At 37.8% G+C, this 17351-nt stretch overlaps 1 protein-coding gene across 1 annotated transcript; it reads left to right on the forward strand.

Annotated features, from left to right (window-relative positions):
- Window positions 1–2992: 2992 nt before the first annotated feature.
- On the forward strand, window positions 2993–7194 carry LOC105272139 (protein krueppel). The gene is made up of 3 exons (XM_011314064.1): window positions 2993–3520; window positions 4680–5388; window positions 5474–7194. The coding sequence occupies exons 1-3, from the start codon at window positions 3481–3483 to the stop codon at window positions 6216–6218; spliced, it is 1494 nt and encodes a 497-aa protein (XP_011312366.1). The 5' UTR covers window positions 2993–3480; the 3' UTR covers window positions 6219–7194.
- The last annotated feature ends 10157 nt before the right edge of the window (window positions 7195–17351 follow it).

Consider the following 17351-nt stretch of genomic DNA (forward strand, 5'->3'; position numbering starts at 1 on the left):
ATTTTTATTGCGCCTCCAAATATCTTTTCCAAAGAGGACAGGTATGAACGACTCCAAAAAATATGACTTGCAGTGTCATTGTGACCTACAAAAATTTAACAAATATAAATTGTACAAGCAATGAACTTTGGGCTCTCTCTCTCTCTCCCCCCCAAACCCCTTGGTCCGTTGACTTATTGACACCCTCTACTTCCCAGTCATATTCTCATTTGTCGGACGGGAAAAATTTTTCAACTAATTGACATTTTGTTCACTCACTCAATCGACCATTTTCCCTTTTGCATTTAGGGATAACGATTTCAATTTCTACCTTGTACTTCTACCTGATCTTCTTCGACAAAATAATAATAGATTCGCTAATATTACGTTTATTTAAGGAGCACGAGTATAAAAGGGGGGAGAAGGTTCAACTGAAATCCCCTTAAAACTATATAACGGGCAAACAAACAGAAAAGAAACCGTGGGCTCCAACCATTTTTGTCCGTACGTATATATATTTTTTTTTTTATCACAGATTCAGGGCCTTAAGCCGACGATAATTTTACGAGTTCCATTTTGGAGAGGCGATTATCGATAGTACGCACCGTTCAAATAAAACTATTTACTAATAATAAAATGTGGACATGTCTCGAAGATTTTCAACATAATAACCTGCTGAATGCTCAGGGTAGATAAGTTTTCCAAGTGTTGAAACAAGTGTATTTGTTAACGATAAAATCCAAACTGTACGGTGACCATAAATTGTCCAAACTCAAATAATATTGATCGAATGTGTACAATTGGTCGCATTTACTCGATCAATCAGCTGGAAAAAAAAATCCACCAATCAAATGATATTTTTACTTCTCCAAAATTGGGTTATTATACCTATTAAATGTATTGTCAAGGGAAAATTCAAAAGTTAGTGAAAATAAAAATATTCTTATGGAAAATACAAAGCTAAGGGAGTGAAGCTGTGTAAAGAGAGTCAGGTAGAAATTTCGTGGCTGATAATTACTACCATAAAAATATAAAAGTCAGAGAACCCATGCTGTCCTGGTTATTCCCCAGGGATTTGACATAGCCAAAGGCTAGTTGAGAGGTGGTGTGGGGGAGGATATGCACATCGATGGGGTGGGGTCTGCTTTTGAGTGAAACTGGAGCAATTTGTCTTGACTAATTGCAGGCAATCAAAAATTTACCGTTTTTCCTTCTCCATTGAACATTTGTTCAACTGGAAAGACAGTATATTTCCCCTTGAAACCTCGACTCAATCATTTTACTGCTTTATTATCAAATTATTTGTCAAATAATTGGTTGAAAAATCGTTCCAGTCGAAATGTAAAAAAAAAAAAATCAATTGAATAAAATTGAAGTACGAATAATATTTTATTTGTAGAATTTGGAAAATTCGGCGTATCAATAATTATGTTTGTCCCAAAGTGGAGATTATGTTACGCCTCCGGTTTGTGGATTAATGTCAAACGTCAAAGGCATAGATTAGGGCATGGCATAGTGAACGCCACTCAAGTTACAATATTTCCTGGATCTGTATAACGATTCGACACAAGTACCTTGCACACAAGCTGGTGTTACTGTACGTGAAGAATAGTTACACCCAGTGTAGCTCACCCTTTTACACCATGTATAGTCAAACCCAGGTATATAGCTATATAACCAAAAGGGTTGATGTTGCCAGGGCACACAACAATGGTATCCCAAAATGTCTGCAGGTAGACGTTTCACGCTTTCACGTTTTGTAAACGCCCAAGGGTTAAGTCGTAATGATTGTCAATAATGTTGGTGTGTCACACATTTTTTACGACAGGTTCACTATATTAGGTGGCTAATTTTTTCATTTTTACTCTGTCAATTAATTTTTATAGTTTTTTAAGCTCATTTAATGTACAACAGAAGGCAAGCGAAGTGTTTGTATGGTTCGCTGAAGTGATAATTGATCGCGTGCTAAATAGTCTTGTGGTTCTCGGAGTCACGAAATCATCAAATTCTATATAACTGATGCATAAAAAAAACGCTTTGGAAAAATGAGAAATGGATGGGAATTCCGAGTAACTGGATTTTTTTTCTCAATCATGAAAAAAAAAAAGATGGGAGTTTGGTGAAGAGAAGGGGGTCAGGGGGATTATATCCTCCCTCGGCCCCTCCAAGTTCTTTTTTAGGCACGCGCAGCGCACGCCCCGCGGGCAGGTGAGCCCGCGTTTTTCCACCCTAAAAAACTTTACCGCGAGTGTGTGGACCCCTCTGCTTCATCGTTTGTTATTTTCATCCCGGTACACGCGTTTCCATTTCATTCTTTCTCGAGTATTTTTCGAATGTTCATTCGTTCTCACACGTTCTCTCCTCCCATCTCAAAATCTCTATAAATAAATCATTATATCATTTTGCTGGCATTCATTATATAGCTATTAAATAAAACAATTATTTATCGTTATTCATTAATTAGTACCTAGTAGAAAAATATATTGGACTAATTGTATTGGAGAAGGATAATATAAAATAGGAAATGTGTGAGAGAAATGTTGAGTAAAGAAGGAAAAGTAGTTTTTTTGATTGGGGAAGGATCCGTTAACCCCCGAAAAAAAAAGTGTACGATGCAACTCACTTCCTCGTGGAAAAAACTGAAAAGTAAAGAAAGAAGAGTAAAAAAGAAAGGTGAGTGAAGAAGGAAAGTGAATGTTGGGAAGACTTCTCTTGTTGTGTTGTCTCCCTCCCCCTCCCCCCCCGGCCCATTGGCCAACAGGTTGACCCCCACCACATGAGGCAATTTTTTCTCTTTTTTTATCTTCTGGGGTGGACTACTTGTGTCCCCCGGGTTGATCCCCCTTTTTAGGGTAACTGCGCCGAGGGGTTGGCGTACGCCTCCAACGGATTGGCAGTTGGCCAGTGGTGGGGATAAACTCCTCGTGAAAATAGTTGATGGCAAGGGGTGGGGGATGTTTGACTACTCCAACAAGCGCGCGTTGGCTGTCAGTTAGTATTGGGTTAGGTCAGCCCGTAGACACATCGTTCTTTCGACAGTTCATTTAGTCACTGAGTGTTCGTGCACTAACCAACAACCCTCAACCTTCCACTCGACAAATACGCTAATACATTTTTTTTTTATATTCTAGTTGAGTTTTTGAGTTTTTTTCATTTATTTTCACTTTTTCATCTTATTTCATCCGTTTGTTACCAGTTTACCCCGCCAATTGCAAATAGATACATCTTTGGAAAAAAAAAGAAAAAAAAGAGAAAAAAATCTCGTTGAACTTTGAGTGAACAAGTGTACAACCATAAATAAATCTAAATTTGTTTATCCAAGTATAATACTCGAATCTGTACACCATTTAGTTGACAGGAAAAAAATAACGTGTCATATTTATACGTGTGATATTTTGACGAGTATTGATACGAGGAAAAAAATAAGAGTTCTATTGGTTAGTGCTTAATTAATAGTGGATGGAGTGTAACAAGTGATAATCCTTAAACACGGATCATAGAATGGCACTTGATTATCTGCAGGAGGCACAAATTAACGCAGGTAATCATTATTTTCAGTATTAAATTCGAACTGAGATCGGTGTCCGACGGCTATCAGCCTCCAATTATTCGTTATCAATATTCAATATTTCTCTGTTTACAAAGAGAAGAATTGTGGAATTTCATCACAATATACACCGAGCAAATTTGATTTTACACGAAATAGAAAGGTTTAAGAAGCGACAATTGTTTACATACTTTAAACGAATTTTGATAATCATCGATTATTATGACACACGTGTCAACACAACAAGTATGGCTTAAGCTTAAATTCGCCTCTAAATTCTCTCAAATCATTGAAAAATAAAAATTCTCTCAGATATAGGCGGAGGTGGATTTGACGAAACATGTGTATACCGGGGGAGGAAAAATGTACTTCGTCAGGAGGAAAATAAAAATCAAATGGCAAATTTTTTTCAGAGGGTACTCAAGTTTGGGTCCGTCCACGTTATTCCATTTCTCCTTACAAACAACCAGAAACGAAAGAATAGGGAAAAAGCAGTCAATGGGTTTTTTGAAAATCACTGAGCAAACCTATTCTAGAACAAAAATTTAAATAACATTTAGTTTAACCTGCAGAGTATATATTTCATGGACTTGAGAATAGGAGCCAGCAATTTGTACTCCCAAAGGGAAAAAAAACTATAGAAGAAATTAAACGATTGGAGCACAGTGGTGCATTTAAATGCACAAAAGTCGTGAATTCCAGTGTCTTTAATGCCCGCATGACCTCTCAATATTTTCACCGTTGGCAACCACAAAAAAAAAAATTGGAATGGAAGGTAAAGAGCAAGTCTCATCAGGGGTCCAAAACCACCAGAATAGTCGAATTTTGTAGAAAAAAAGAGAAAGAATAATATTCGGCAAAAAAAATATAAAGAGAGAGAGAGAGAGAGAGAGAGAGAGAGTAATAGAAAAAGTATCGGAAAGACGGAAAAAGACACGGAGATATAAGTCATTGGCGGCGAGACTAGACGCGTGGGTTTACGTGAATGAAACGCGGTTACGTGTAGGTGAATGGGAGGACAAACGTACGCAAAACTCCTTTTCCTTTTTCCGCGTGTCATTCTTTGTGATTTTTTCTCACGTTCGATAAAAAAGGAAAAATCCACTGATTATTGAATTAATTTAGTTTTTTTTTCTTGTTTTCAATTTTGCAGGACTCTTAACAGCTCAACAATTGGACATGAAGCAGGAGAGTGAAAGGCAGCCGCTGTCGCCGCCACTGAACAACAACACATCGGTGTCATTATTCCCTCGAATGGGTGCGGCAGCAGCAGCAGCAGGACTGTCAATGCTAACGCCCCAACAATTATTGGCAGCAAGTCACACAGCAGCACTTATGGCCGCTGGTATTCCCGTATCACTTCACGCGAGTTTGGCAGCAGCGAGCCCGTCCCTTTATGCACATACGCAATCATTGTTTGGTGGTTGGCCACCAACCGCCTCATCACCTCCATCGCCCCTTCAGCATGGTCCAATTTCACCAGCCCTCAGCACTAAATCCATCTCTCGTTCACGTACAAACAGCACCAGCAATAATAATAACAACAACAATAGCAACAGCAACAACAACAACATTGTCAGCAGTAGTGCAGATAGGTTGATAAATAAGAAGGCTCAGGGTAAAAAACGTGGACCCAAGAGTAAAATAGACTTGAGTCTGCCAACGATGGTTGAAGGTGTACCTGCTGTAGCACCACCAAGTCCACCAGCGTCAATCAGTCCTGAGGCTGTCAAGGACAGCAAGGATAAGATTTTCACCTGTCGCACTTGCTCGAGATCATTTGGGTACAAGCATGTACTGCAAAATCATGAACGTACACACACTGGAGAGAAACCATTCGAATGCCCGGAATGCCATAAAAGGTTCATTTTTATTCTTCATCCCTCGTTTTGTTTGCTTCTTTGTAGGGTAGCTTAGTTTAATTGTTGAATTATTACTGTGTTATAGATTTACCAGGGACCACCACTTGAAAACCCACATGAGACTCCATACAGGTGAAAAACCATATCACTGCAGTCACTGTGATCGTCAATTCGTCCAAGTAGCAAATCTCCGTCGCCATCTTCGTGTCCATACTGGCGAGCGTCCATACGCCTGTGAATTTTGCGCTCAAAAATTCAGTGACTCGAATCAATTGAAAGCCCATCTCTTAATTCACACCAACGAAAAACCCCTTCAATGTCCACACTGCCAAAAGAGATTTAGGAGGACTCACCACTTGCTTCATCACAAGTGTGTTGCGACTATCGGCGTCTCCCAGATAGCATCACCCTCAACAGTTAGCGATGATTTGGATGAGGACATTGATATTGATATCGATGGTGAAGTTGATGAGAAGCCAAATGTTACAGGGCGCAGAGCACTGCATCACTCCTTGCCAAGTCCCAGTCTGGAAAACAGTCTGCAGATGCCATTGAATCTATCGAGTGTATCAATGAACATTCCTGAACAAACTGAGCCGGAGGATTTGTCAATGTCCACTGGAATGCACAGACCCTCTTCACACAGTCACAGCAGTGGAGATTCACCGCTGAGCAGAAGTCCCAGCAGTGATACACTCCACGAGGAAGAGGATGACGAGCTTGATGTCAAAGAGGCAAGCCCAAGCACACTTTTCCTTCATCGTCATCACGACGAATACAGACTTCATCTCGCTAATCTAGCTAAAAGTGACTCCAATAATCCATCATAGTTGGGCGTAGGTACGTAGACGATAACTACGTAGTGTTCACTTTTCTTCTTATTTTTTGTCTCTCCATTGGGCAAAACATTAGGGGAAACACTTTACACTCACTACGTATTTAACATTCATTTTTCCATTGTAATTATGTTTTGGAAATGATTATTCGATGAAGCAGCGTATTATTATCAAGTTTATTAGCGGAAAAATCTGTTGAACTGGATGATGAAATTTCACGTTAAAAATTCAATCGGTAGATGATGATAAAAGAATGAATAGAGTTCATTCATCTTTTTATATTGTTTGATCAATATTAATGAGAGTGCTTCATTATTATTGCTCGTACGATCTAATAAAATATTCAGGGATGCGTCGATATAGATTAATATTATTATAAATAATGCATATATGATAGTATTTTATTGGGGTGCAGAAAGATGGTTTTAAAATATAGAGAAAAAAATACGGAATTGGAGAGTTTTCTGTCGTCCAGTCTGAATTATTAGGTAGAAATTCGTATTTCGGTGTAAATAGTGGTATTGAAAATGAAAAAGAAAGATTAATAGCGAGGAAAGCCTATATTATATATATATATATATATATACACATATATATAAATATTAAGTTTAGTCGTTGTAGTTAGTGTGATTAAATTTTTTTTTTCTTCTATCGGAAATTACAGAAATTTGTGAGAGATGAGGATGAGTTTAACTTGTGTGCAAGTCCCTCAAATAACACAGATAATGACCGGAGAGTCACAGAATAGGGAGCGATATGAAATGGCATATTTCGCACCATGCAAATAGCTCCACTTTTTTTTTCCAATATTTAGTCTAGGAGTTGAATTTTGATTTTTGATGTGTATATATTTCACTCGATACCAATGTATATTTATTTTTTCATTACCCCATGGCTTGTGGCTGCCACGCTGTTATTGATTTATATAATTTTTTTACTATTATTTTTTCTTCCTCAATGAATCTGTAAAATGCCAAAACAAAATGAAAATTGTTAAATACATGTACAAATTTACCAAAATTCAAAAAACGATACGAATTTTTCGATTGACCTGACTTTTACAGATACCTCTTTACACCTATGACAACCGACTTTATTTTTATGACAAGTTGAGTGGAATTGAGTGGGAATGAAATTTTTCCATGTCTTTGAAATTGGTTTGAGATGGATGGGAAGTCATGTAGAAGATTAAGGCGAAGGAGAATTTGAGTGGATTGTCAGAATATAACTAGTCATTCTCTTTTGAGATGAAATCACAAATTTGTCCAAAATTAGAGCCATTATTTTGCACTCTGTGGATGGTGACGCTGAAAAAATAAACGATAAAAAAAAAGCCAGAAGTCGAGTCGAACCAGTTTCACTCATGAAAAAGACAAAGAAAAAGTGAAAAAAAAAAGGTATTTTTCAAAGTGAAAAAGCAGTTGAGAGGCTGAAAAGCCACTGTACCACACACGCAGGGGTCTTCCTTCGTTAGCCCTCTCAAACGCGTTTCTGATTTATGTCTCGTCATGCAAATTTTGTAGAGTGAACCTTGAGTTTTCGACCTCCAGTGCATTGTCCCCCGCTCTCCCTTTAAATGCTGAGGTAATATTCGTCACTCTCCCTTCTCTCGGGCATCCCTGGACCTCCGTGTAGCCGACAAAGAGACAGTACAATCGTTTGTGCAAATGTCGTTCACAAAATCTTGAAATTGCCCTCGTTTCCTTCCTCAGGCCATTTTGAACGCTCGAGTTTCGCCCAGGAGGTATCCAAGGGTGTCCACCAGACCTCGAGTCCCTTTTTTTTTTTGCTTCTCCTTGGTTTTCACTTTTTTTTTTCTTTCTTCGTTCCTTGGGGCCCGTTAGCCACGTTGCTACCTCTTTGCACGTTTCACTTCGTCCATTGACGTGGATGCACTCTCGGTGATGACAATGGCGTGTGCCAAAGATATGTTTCTTGTTTGATGCTACTCTCGGACCTCTTACGCTCGATCGAACTCCATCAAGATTTATTTACGTTTATTTTTCTTCAAGATTTTTCGCTGTCGGGACATGGCGTTTATAAATTGTTATTTACCGGGGGGGTTTCTTTCAGGGGTAAATATGGGAGAATAATAGTCGTGGAAAATTCTTTTTCGAATTTGTTCGAGGATTAGAGGAGTAGGTCTAGCTCTTTCAAAGTTTTTTTTTCCATAGAAATTCCGGATTTAATTGTGATACTTATATTCGATTATATTCGAGTATCGACAATTCTATTCTTTGATGAAGCATATCCCCTATCAGCCACCACGTGTACGATTTGACCGACAAAGCACATCGTACATCTTCAAAATTTTCTTTGCATGTTTCTCTCAAGCCAAAAATTGCCACTAAAAAATTGTAACCTGTGAGGGGATTAAGGTCCAACCTCGGCCTCTCCAAAGTCAAAAAGACGAGTTGAGAGAAAAAAATATTTGAATGCAGAGGCGATTGTGAATGATTCCCGCGGAAGAATAGCCAAATGGTATACTATAGTGGTTTGTACTGGTCTATGTCCCGGGGTCTTGCAAAACCAGCATCCTTTCTATCATTTTTTTGCACGGGTTTTCATTATGAATCAAACATAATTCCTAACGAATTTTCTTTCTTTCCTGGTGGTGTAGATTTTTTATTTCTTTTTCATTAGAACCAGTTGAATCCACGATGAGGGAATATGTTTTTATTTCTATTGTTGAATAATTAGTGGGCTTTTATGAAATTTAAACTTGTATCAATTCATTTAAAAAATAAAATACTAGTTCCTAAAGAGAATGCATTTGCCATAATCTGTTACAGTAATTTCCGTAATAATGAAATTTATGTAAATTATCGATGAGCTTAATTAAGTTTTTCAAGTTCGTCACGTGTCCCAATGTCATGTAAATCATTATTGTTGTCTCTTGGATAATTCGAAATGATGAGAAATGTATATTATCATTATTAAATAGTTTAGACGTCGTGAAAGCAGGAAGTTATCAATTTACTTGAATGTAAGAAAAAGAGGGGAACCATAATTGCCAAAATGTAATATTGCAACAAGACATATTAATAGAGCAATGGATTATTGTCTGCGAAATTTCAAATTAACAATGTGTATCGAATCGTATAATGAGTGTAACTAATTTAATTATATAATTTTGTACAGTAAGTAAAATGTAAATGTACAATATTTAACGTGAATCTCAGTATTTGATTGAATGTAATTTTTCCACAAAAATATCTCTGTAACCAATGAATGAGATTAATAATTTTTAAACGAATTTTCCTTTAGGAAAAATGACATATATTCAAGTAATTTGATTCTCGATGAGTACGCGGTACAAAACAGATCTTACGAAAAATAGAAAAATATGAATGAGAAACCATTGTAAATTGTTCCCGCTCAGTGCACACATAATGCAATCGTCACATATATCATGACAATTTACTTTATCGCCATATAAAAAGTATATATTTTCCTTTATTATTTTTTGTACCTGCCTGATGATACCGTGCAACAAGCAACAATTTCAATGGCGCACAGGGAAGTTATTTAAGATGGAAGAATTAACGTAAAAACAAATATGATGAAACAAATGTATACTATGAAACTGACACTACCTCACCAGACACCTAATATATCTCAACCACAAGACTGATTTTACATGGTATCCCTATGAATAAGCGAGCAGGAGTAATAAAAAAAAAAAGAAAAATGATGAAAATAATGTGAATTATAGAAGAGGACATTTTTTATAATTCGATCGAAATGATCGTATTCTGTCTTTCTTTCTCTCTCTCTCTCTCTCTCTCTCTCACTTTCTCTCAAGTGAATTTTACATAATTGAACTGACAAACTAATCATCCGGCTAGAAGAAGGCAATTGTAAAAGCGTATCTCGATTTTAAATTAATTTAATTAAATGAATCAGTGTATAAACGGGCATTCAATTGTCTCTCGATTCGACACTCGTCGAGCATATTTTTATTATTAAAGAGTCGCTGTTCAATCGTTTTCAAGTGTTTTTTTTTCTTTGCATTTATTTATTTATTAATTAAACCTTTTAAGGTGAGGAATTGACGGATTTTTGAATTCCTGCCAGGTAAGTTATATTTTTTACTGTACGACTCACGCGCAGATTTAGCGCGACGCATCAATTCAATGTCACTAGATTGTGGAAAAAATTGAAATGTAAAAAATAGGTTGCTGTCCCCTTGGGACAAGACCTGCATTCAGCTGCCGCCATTGAATTAGAGGTTTCCAAAATCTAGGATTCCACGCGGCTGCCACGTGCACAAAGGGGGTGGTTACGAGTGTGCGCAAACGCGTTTACGTTTTCACTTTATGTAGTATATATTGTACGTCTATCTTTATTCTTCTTTATGATTCGAGAACGGAAGAGAAAAGGGGCCGGTGGCACAGTGACACATTATGCCGTAATGTGGGGGCACGTGGCAGATGCACAAGGATATGTATCCTCTCCATTCGTCAGCAAATTCTTCATTCTCACGGTTTATTCATTATTTTTGGATATTTGCCAGTATCTTTTAAGATATTGCGAAAGAAATATATTGATTCACCTATTCTTACAATTAGTGAAATCTCAGTGGAAAGAAAACAAAAAATGGGGTAGGGGGTTATACCGTTGACTTTAATTTATTTTTTTGGAAAATATTCTAAGCGACAATAGTCAAGCCCGAGAAAACGCCATACGATTTTGCCAATGAAACCAGACAGTTATGAAATTATACATGAAATCCCGGGGCCGGAAAGTCGCTGAAAGGGGCACCCCATATCAGCCAAATAAATAATTTATAAATTAATATTTCTCTATTTAAATGTTCGAATTTTCCGGCTTAATTTTTATACTGAAAAATTGGCTTGCTGTCTCATTATTTCTTAAAGCGAAGGTCAGAGAGAAATAAAAAGAGAATTTGATGTGAAATGGGGCCAGACTCGCTCTCTCGACTCGTTAATTATACAGCACGCGCCAAATAAATGGGCCCCTTTTTCCCCGAAGGATGCTTGATTCTATCCCTAGGATAGCCATATGGCGAATCCTTTAAAGTCGAGGGCGCCCTTTTACCGAGGCACTTTAAAAATCGCCGAAAATCACCGAAAATGGCCGAGGACACGAGTCCTCCAATCTTACCGTCACGACAGGTGGTCGGTCTATCTATATAGGATAAGGATAGAGTTTTTTTCAACTGAAAGTTTATGATTTCGTGATGTCCCCGGGCATGTAGCAAAATATCAAGCAAAATTATTTGAATTCTCAAAAAAAATGTCTGCGACGAATTTTATTTATTTTATTCGATAAATTCTAGGCCTTGACAATAAATAATTAATGAGTCACATTTAATATATATGAAAAGAATTTCAAGTTTTTCAACGAGGGCGTGTGGCACCTTCATAGTCCAGCAGGTGTCGTACGTGAAAAGTTGAAATTTTTATCGCTCCCAAAGAGATGTTGTCAGATAAAATATGTAGGCGTTAGTTTGGTCTATCGGCCCGTAGCTCACTGATGGAAAAAAGTGGCAATGGCAGGTGAAAAGTGTGTACGGAAGTCGATGAAATGAGAATATTTTCAGGCGCGAGAAACAGACTTCGTTACTTGCTTAATTTACACCCATCATTTGAGGTACTGTACTGAATTATTATAGACACCTGGTGATGACCATTTCAATAAGTAACTGAGCCATGATTTTTATTTCATCACCTGTTTTGGCGAAATTCATAAAAAATATTCCTAAAACTAAAAGATAACGCCAATTATGGTTTCATGAAAAATATCCGACAAATAAGCATTATTTTAACGGTGAATTTATAAAATAGATAAACAGGTAGAGATGAAAAATAGGGGATGAAAATGATAATTTTTCAAAAGTTAAAGGAGATATATTTCAACGGTGTCACGTGTATAGTCTTACAAATATGTCTTTGAAATATGCATCAACTCACTGGCTTGAAGGATAGCTACGATTCTCCATTTTCATTGATACTCTCACTCATTCTCCAGATGGAAATTCTACATAGCATTGGCTTATTCTTTTTTTCAGACAGACCATATGATTCGTATTGTTAAAAATTTTTTAAATAAAAGTCAAGAGGGAAAAGAAGCGATTTGAAAGGATGAAATGCTCAACTTCTGATGCAACATTGACATTTTCCATTTTGCTGATTATCATGTAGACACGGTGGTGAAAAAAGAGAAATATTTAGGTGGGTGGTGGGAAGAGTTGGGAGATGGTTGTCGCCCAAGGCGATATTAAAATTCTTGGACAGAGAATAAGAATTGAACGGTAATGGTCCATCGAGCCAAGACGCCTGTCTCGTTAACGAAAAATAAGGATCCTCTTTATTTCCTTACACTCGTCTCCTCAGTAAAGCTCCCACCACCGTTTCCACATACTTATAAATGCAGAATCCCCTTGCCTGGGACACGGTACACAATCCAACTTGAATTTTTCATCCCCCCCTTTCTTTATTCTTTTCCTATCTTTCGTGAACTCGGACTCGTGGATCCGAGACGTTCGAGGATGAGAGAGTGAAAAAAAGGAAAAAGAAACGGGCGGGGTAGTTGCTATAGAAACACTAATTCTGTCCTCGTTGCACGGACGGGGTAGGCAACGGTGAGCCACGGGCCGAAACGAGAAGAGAAAAAAAATAGCGAGGGTGAAAAACCTGGGGGTGACTCAAATAAAAAAACGGATCAATATTAACTCTTTTTTCTAGGGTGGATGCCATCCAACAGGAGTGGGGATGTACCCAGGGCCACACCGTCCTCGATGTTTTCCATCTATACTATTTTTCCCTTACCGCGTCATTATGAAAAATTGAAATAGTCATTATATTCTAGAGAGTTGAGGAGAGTTTTCCAAAGATTGGCAAAATACTCTTGGCAACCCTTCCGATATATATTTGGACTGGTCTTCGACTGGGGCAAATCCACCACTCCGCCCACTCCTCTGACCAAACCACCCCAAACAAACATCCATTTCCATGGCAACGTACAATTACTAAAACCCAAGGACACCACACCCCCGGACAACTTTTCAATTATACTTTTTCAATCAATCTATAGCTTTATCCACTTGTCAATTTCTCTTTACGTGGAAACCCTTTTCCCACATTACAGATGCTCCCATTTCTCAGGTACTTCTCCATCACCCACTTTTTTCCACTCCAACAAGAAAAATTGAAAGTATTGTCGAGTTATATATTGAGACTGCGAAATCCCAAACGAGCCAATATGCAGTAAATTCATGAGATAGCCCATGGGCTCTTGCTCTTGATCTATTTCTCGTTCCTCAGTAACTCCCGCATTTACTTGCCTCCTTTCTCTTATTTTATGGATTACATTTATGGGAATACAACCCTGTCTTGATCGATATATGTATATATCCCCATATTCCAACACCCTCGCTAGCCAAAAAAAAAGGAGAAACTTCTTCTCTCGCCTCGTTTTTCTTCAAGGTATATACCGTGTAGACATGAATTTCATTCGCTTTCTATTTCCGTGTGGATTTTTATTCTATCTGTTGAACGTCTCGGACTGGCCAAGTTCACAAGCAAATTTTATTTCAACTTATTACAAAATTAACTAACTTATCCCATGTCCATTCCAACATTCACAATCATAATTATAATCCTATAGTAAATTAATGAACCGATAATAATAACCCTAAAAGTGGATAATTTAGTGGTCCAACCCTTGGCTAAAACGCAACGATCAAAGACCCATAAAACAGGCAGGCCCATGACTTCCGGTGCATCCGCATCCCGTTATTACCTCGATCGCACTATAATTTTCCTATAACCCCTTGTCCCACCAACAGTAAAAAAAAAAAAAGAAAAAAAACAAGTGGAGAATTGCATTTTCGAACTCTTTGGGTTATACTGAATTTGATATACGACAAAAATATGGAACTTAAATGTGGTCAATTTCAAAGCTTCCATTCGTAAGTCAAAAACGGGAAAAAAATATATAGGGTGGGGGGAGGGGCGCTATGGATGCAGGTTACTGTCTAGTAGGTATAAAAAGGAAAAAAAAAATCAATGTTATCGATTGGCATTCATGGTGAATGGAACAGTTGGGGGTTTCAATGCTTTTGATCGTTCAAGTTCAAGGTCGAAGTTCAAAAAAGACCGAAATCTTAATTGTCACATTTTTAATTATTCAACTTTCATTATATACTATATTCAATTCTTTATCAACTATGATATAAAATATAGGGGACATTAAATAAACTTTTGAATGTGGCATTACATAAATGATAAATGCGAATGTTTGGTTGATAGCTGTTGAAATGGAGGTTGGTGTATGGATCAAGAGGATGGCGCTGGACTATTATGTAAATGATGTAGCCAAGCCATGAAGCGATAAAATATCTATTATCCCGAGCTCTCCATTGTCAAACCGACCACACAATGGACCACGTACAGAGACTCACATCCACTGCATATGTTTCCTGGTATTGCTAGCATATAACACATATAACCAATCCTCATACCCGTTTTACCTCCCCATAATTATTTCAAATATTGGTAATTCATTCAAAGAGTGCGAGCTCATGCTATTCCATAGAAATCCCAAGATTAGCTATTTCCTACACGACAGTTATCTTGCTTTAAATTCTCACTTGAAATTTTAATATCAAAATGATCATCTATAGTGTCTGACTTATATCATGAAAATAATTCCTTGAATGGAGGAGAAAAAAACATTGGCATTTCATCGAATTATTAAATAATTCTGTTGGCTGGTTAATGGATTAATAAAATCCAGTAAATTTTCCATGTAATTGCGATTGCTATATTATAAGATGAATTAATGAGAGAAAATGGCGTTTGCAGAGGAGTAGAGGAGGCAGGCAGGCGCAGGGCAGGGAAAAAGAGTATGTCAGCCGCGCCTTGGTTAATTACGCAAGATAGTTTTCTTGCTTGAAGTAAAATACGAGTCAGGAGAAATGGGGGGTTGGGGGGAGCGAAGGAGTGAGGGAGTGAAAATATTAAGCGTGCGCGGTACAATTCAAGAGTTGAAGAGGGAAAGTGGGCGAAGACGCCAGGGTTTTGCGTAGTAGTAACCACCCTTCACTTTCTTTCCCTTTTCATTTCACCAAAGTCTCAGGGAACGAAGATAGACAAGAACTATGTGGAACCATTTTTCTTCAAGTAGGTATTGTCACTCCAAGTTTGTATCTATCGTATGTCAGAGTTAAATGCAATGCGCTCAGCAATCACATTAGATAAGAGGGTGATAAAAATATTCAATAGCGTAGAAGGAGCCGAGGGCAAATTAATTCCCCGGATAAACAATGCGAGAGCGAATAAGCGACTCTCAAAATTATCCTCTAAAAATGTAAATGTTTGTCTTATCAAAAAGCCAATTTCAAGTTTCTAAGAGAAGAAGTGATTTTATTAGCGTGATTCAATTCGATAAGGATACACTCAACTAGTATATACTTATAACTGAAAATCCAACGTCGATGCGGAGGAGGGAGATATTATAAAGTTAAAAGTGGCCGTTAGTGAATTCTTTCATTAGTGAATTATATCAAAGTCAATGAAAAACAAGAGAGAAGAAGAAAAAAAAGAGTCACAAGGGGCCTCTTGGATGTACTTGAAATAACTCAAGTGGGCAGCTATCGGTTTATTTCTTCTCTCTTTTCATCTCACTACTTTTCCTACATGCCCTGACCTCATTTCTTTCATTCATCCTCACTTTTACTCTCCTTTTCTACCCTCCACATCCATTCACCAAAAAATCATTTGATCTACCAACTTCTCTCCCCTTTCGTACGTACCAGAGAAAAATAAAAGTATCGCCGGAAAATCGATAAAAATAAATTAAAGCTGTCCGAAAAATATATAACATGTAAATGTTTGGGAGAATGTCCAGCCACACGATGGTGTGGAGGACAAACGTGTCCTCTTCTATGTTGTGTGACATTTCCGAGGGTTGAATTTTCTACTTCCATTGTGAGGCTTTCGCGTCAGGCACGTATAGCATTATATGATTGAATATAAATTCAGCCTTTCCACCCATTTCGCATATTTTATATTTTAATAAATGTCAATAATTTGTTATGCCAAGGAAAATGTTGAATATTTCAGCGCTGAAGATAAATAAATGTAGGTAGATGGTTGAAATAGAACTCGAGCTCAAATTGAGGGGTGTTGGCGGAACCCTTTTTTTTCATCCCTTGATAAGACACGAGGAAAGAATTCGGTACCCCCATGCAAAAGAGCGCGATGTATAAAAAAAAGGGATGGAAAATTGGTTGAAAAAAAAAAGGCCTGGGTGAGTCACAGAGTTGTATTCTACTTATACCCCCTCTCTCTCTCTCTCTGCGCGCGTGTGTGTGTGTGTGTGTGTGTGTGTGTGTGGAGTTCTCTCCGCACAATTCTTCTGGGGTGGCACACACTTTTTATCTACAGGGATTTGCAGCACCGTGGTCCGGTTGCACCCCTCATATATATATATATATATATACTATTTTTTTTCTTCTTTTTCATCTACCCCTATGGCTTTCAGTGACGTATGGATATGTGTGGCTGCGTACGTGCGCCTTTTTTATGATCGACCCATCGGAGAAGAGGACCAAGGGGTTCGAAATTATTCATGAGATGCGCACAACTCTTGGAACAGAAACTGCCAACGAATTAGGAAGGGTTGACGGCCCTGAGGAAATTTTCCCAGTGAGAGTGTATGGATTTAATGTTCAGGAGTAAGGGAGGGTGACGCTGATTTTTTTATGCCACTGATGTCGGCGTATACGAAACGAGTTTAGTAGATGGTGGACAGTGGAATATACAAAAATTTTCGGAAAAAAAAATCTTACACTGGTAATATATTATAAAACCTACTGGTGTTTGAACGCTAGAGCAAGCTAGATACAGTGAATTCACGCCAGGGCCAATAACAGATCTCAAGGAGTATTGCCATTTATGAGAATAAAATGAAAATGAATAACGAGGCCGACAATGCCATTTAAAATTTTTTCGTAATCGGAGAGTCTAACTCCCTTAGATAAAGTGGAATGCCCAATGAGAAAGGAAAACGAAGCATTAAAAAATGAAGAAAGACGAAGGAGAGGGTGAGTATTGTTGGGGTAAGGAAACCTTGGACGATGCTATAAAATGAGAAAGA

The sequence above is a fragment of the Fopius arisanus genome, unplaced genomic scaffold, assembly GCF_000806365.1.
Source record: "Fopius arisanus strain USDA-PBARC FA_bdor unplaced genomic scaffold, ASM80636v1 scaffold00143, whole genome shotgun sequence".
NCBI classification, from domain to species: domain Eukaryota; kingdom Metazoa; phylum Arthropoda; class Insecta; order Hymenoptera; family Braconidae; genus Fopius; species Fopius arisanus.

Coding starts and splice junctions, on each gene's coding strand:
- LOC105272139 (XM_011314064.1), top strand. CDS start 3,481: ATGGCACTTGATTATCTGCAGGAGGCACAAATTAACGCAG. Junction 3,521..4,679: donor GGAGGCACAAATTAACGCAG/GTAATCATTATT, acceptor TCAATTTTGCAG/GACTCTTAACAGCTCAACAA. Junction 5,389..5,473: donor TGCCCGGAATGCCATAAAAG/GTTCATTTTTAT, acceptor ACTGTGTTATAG/ATTTACCAGGGACCACCACT.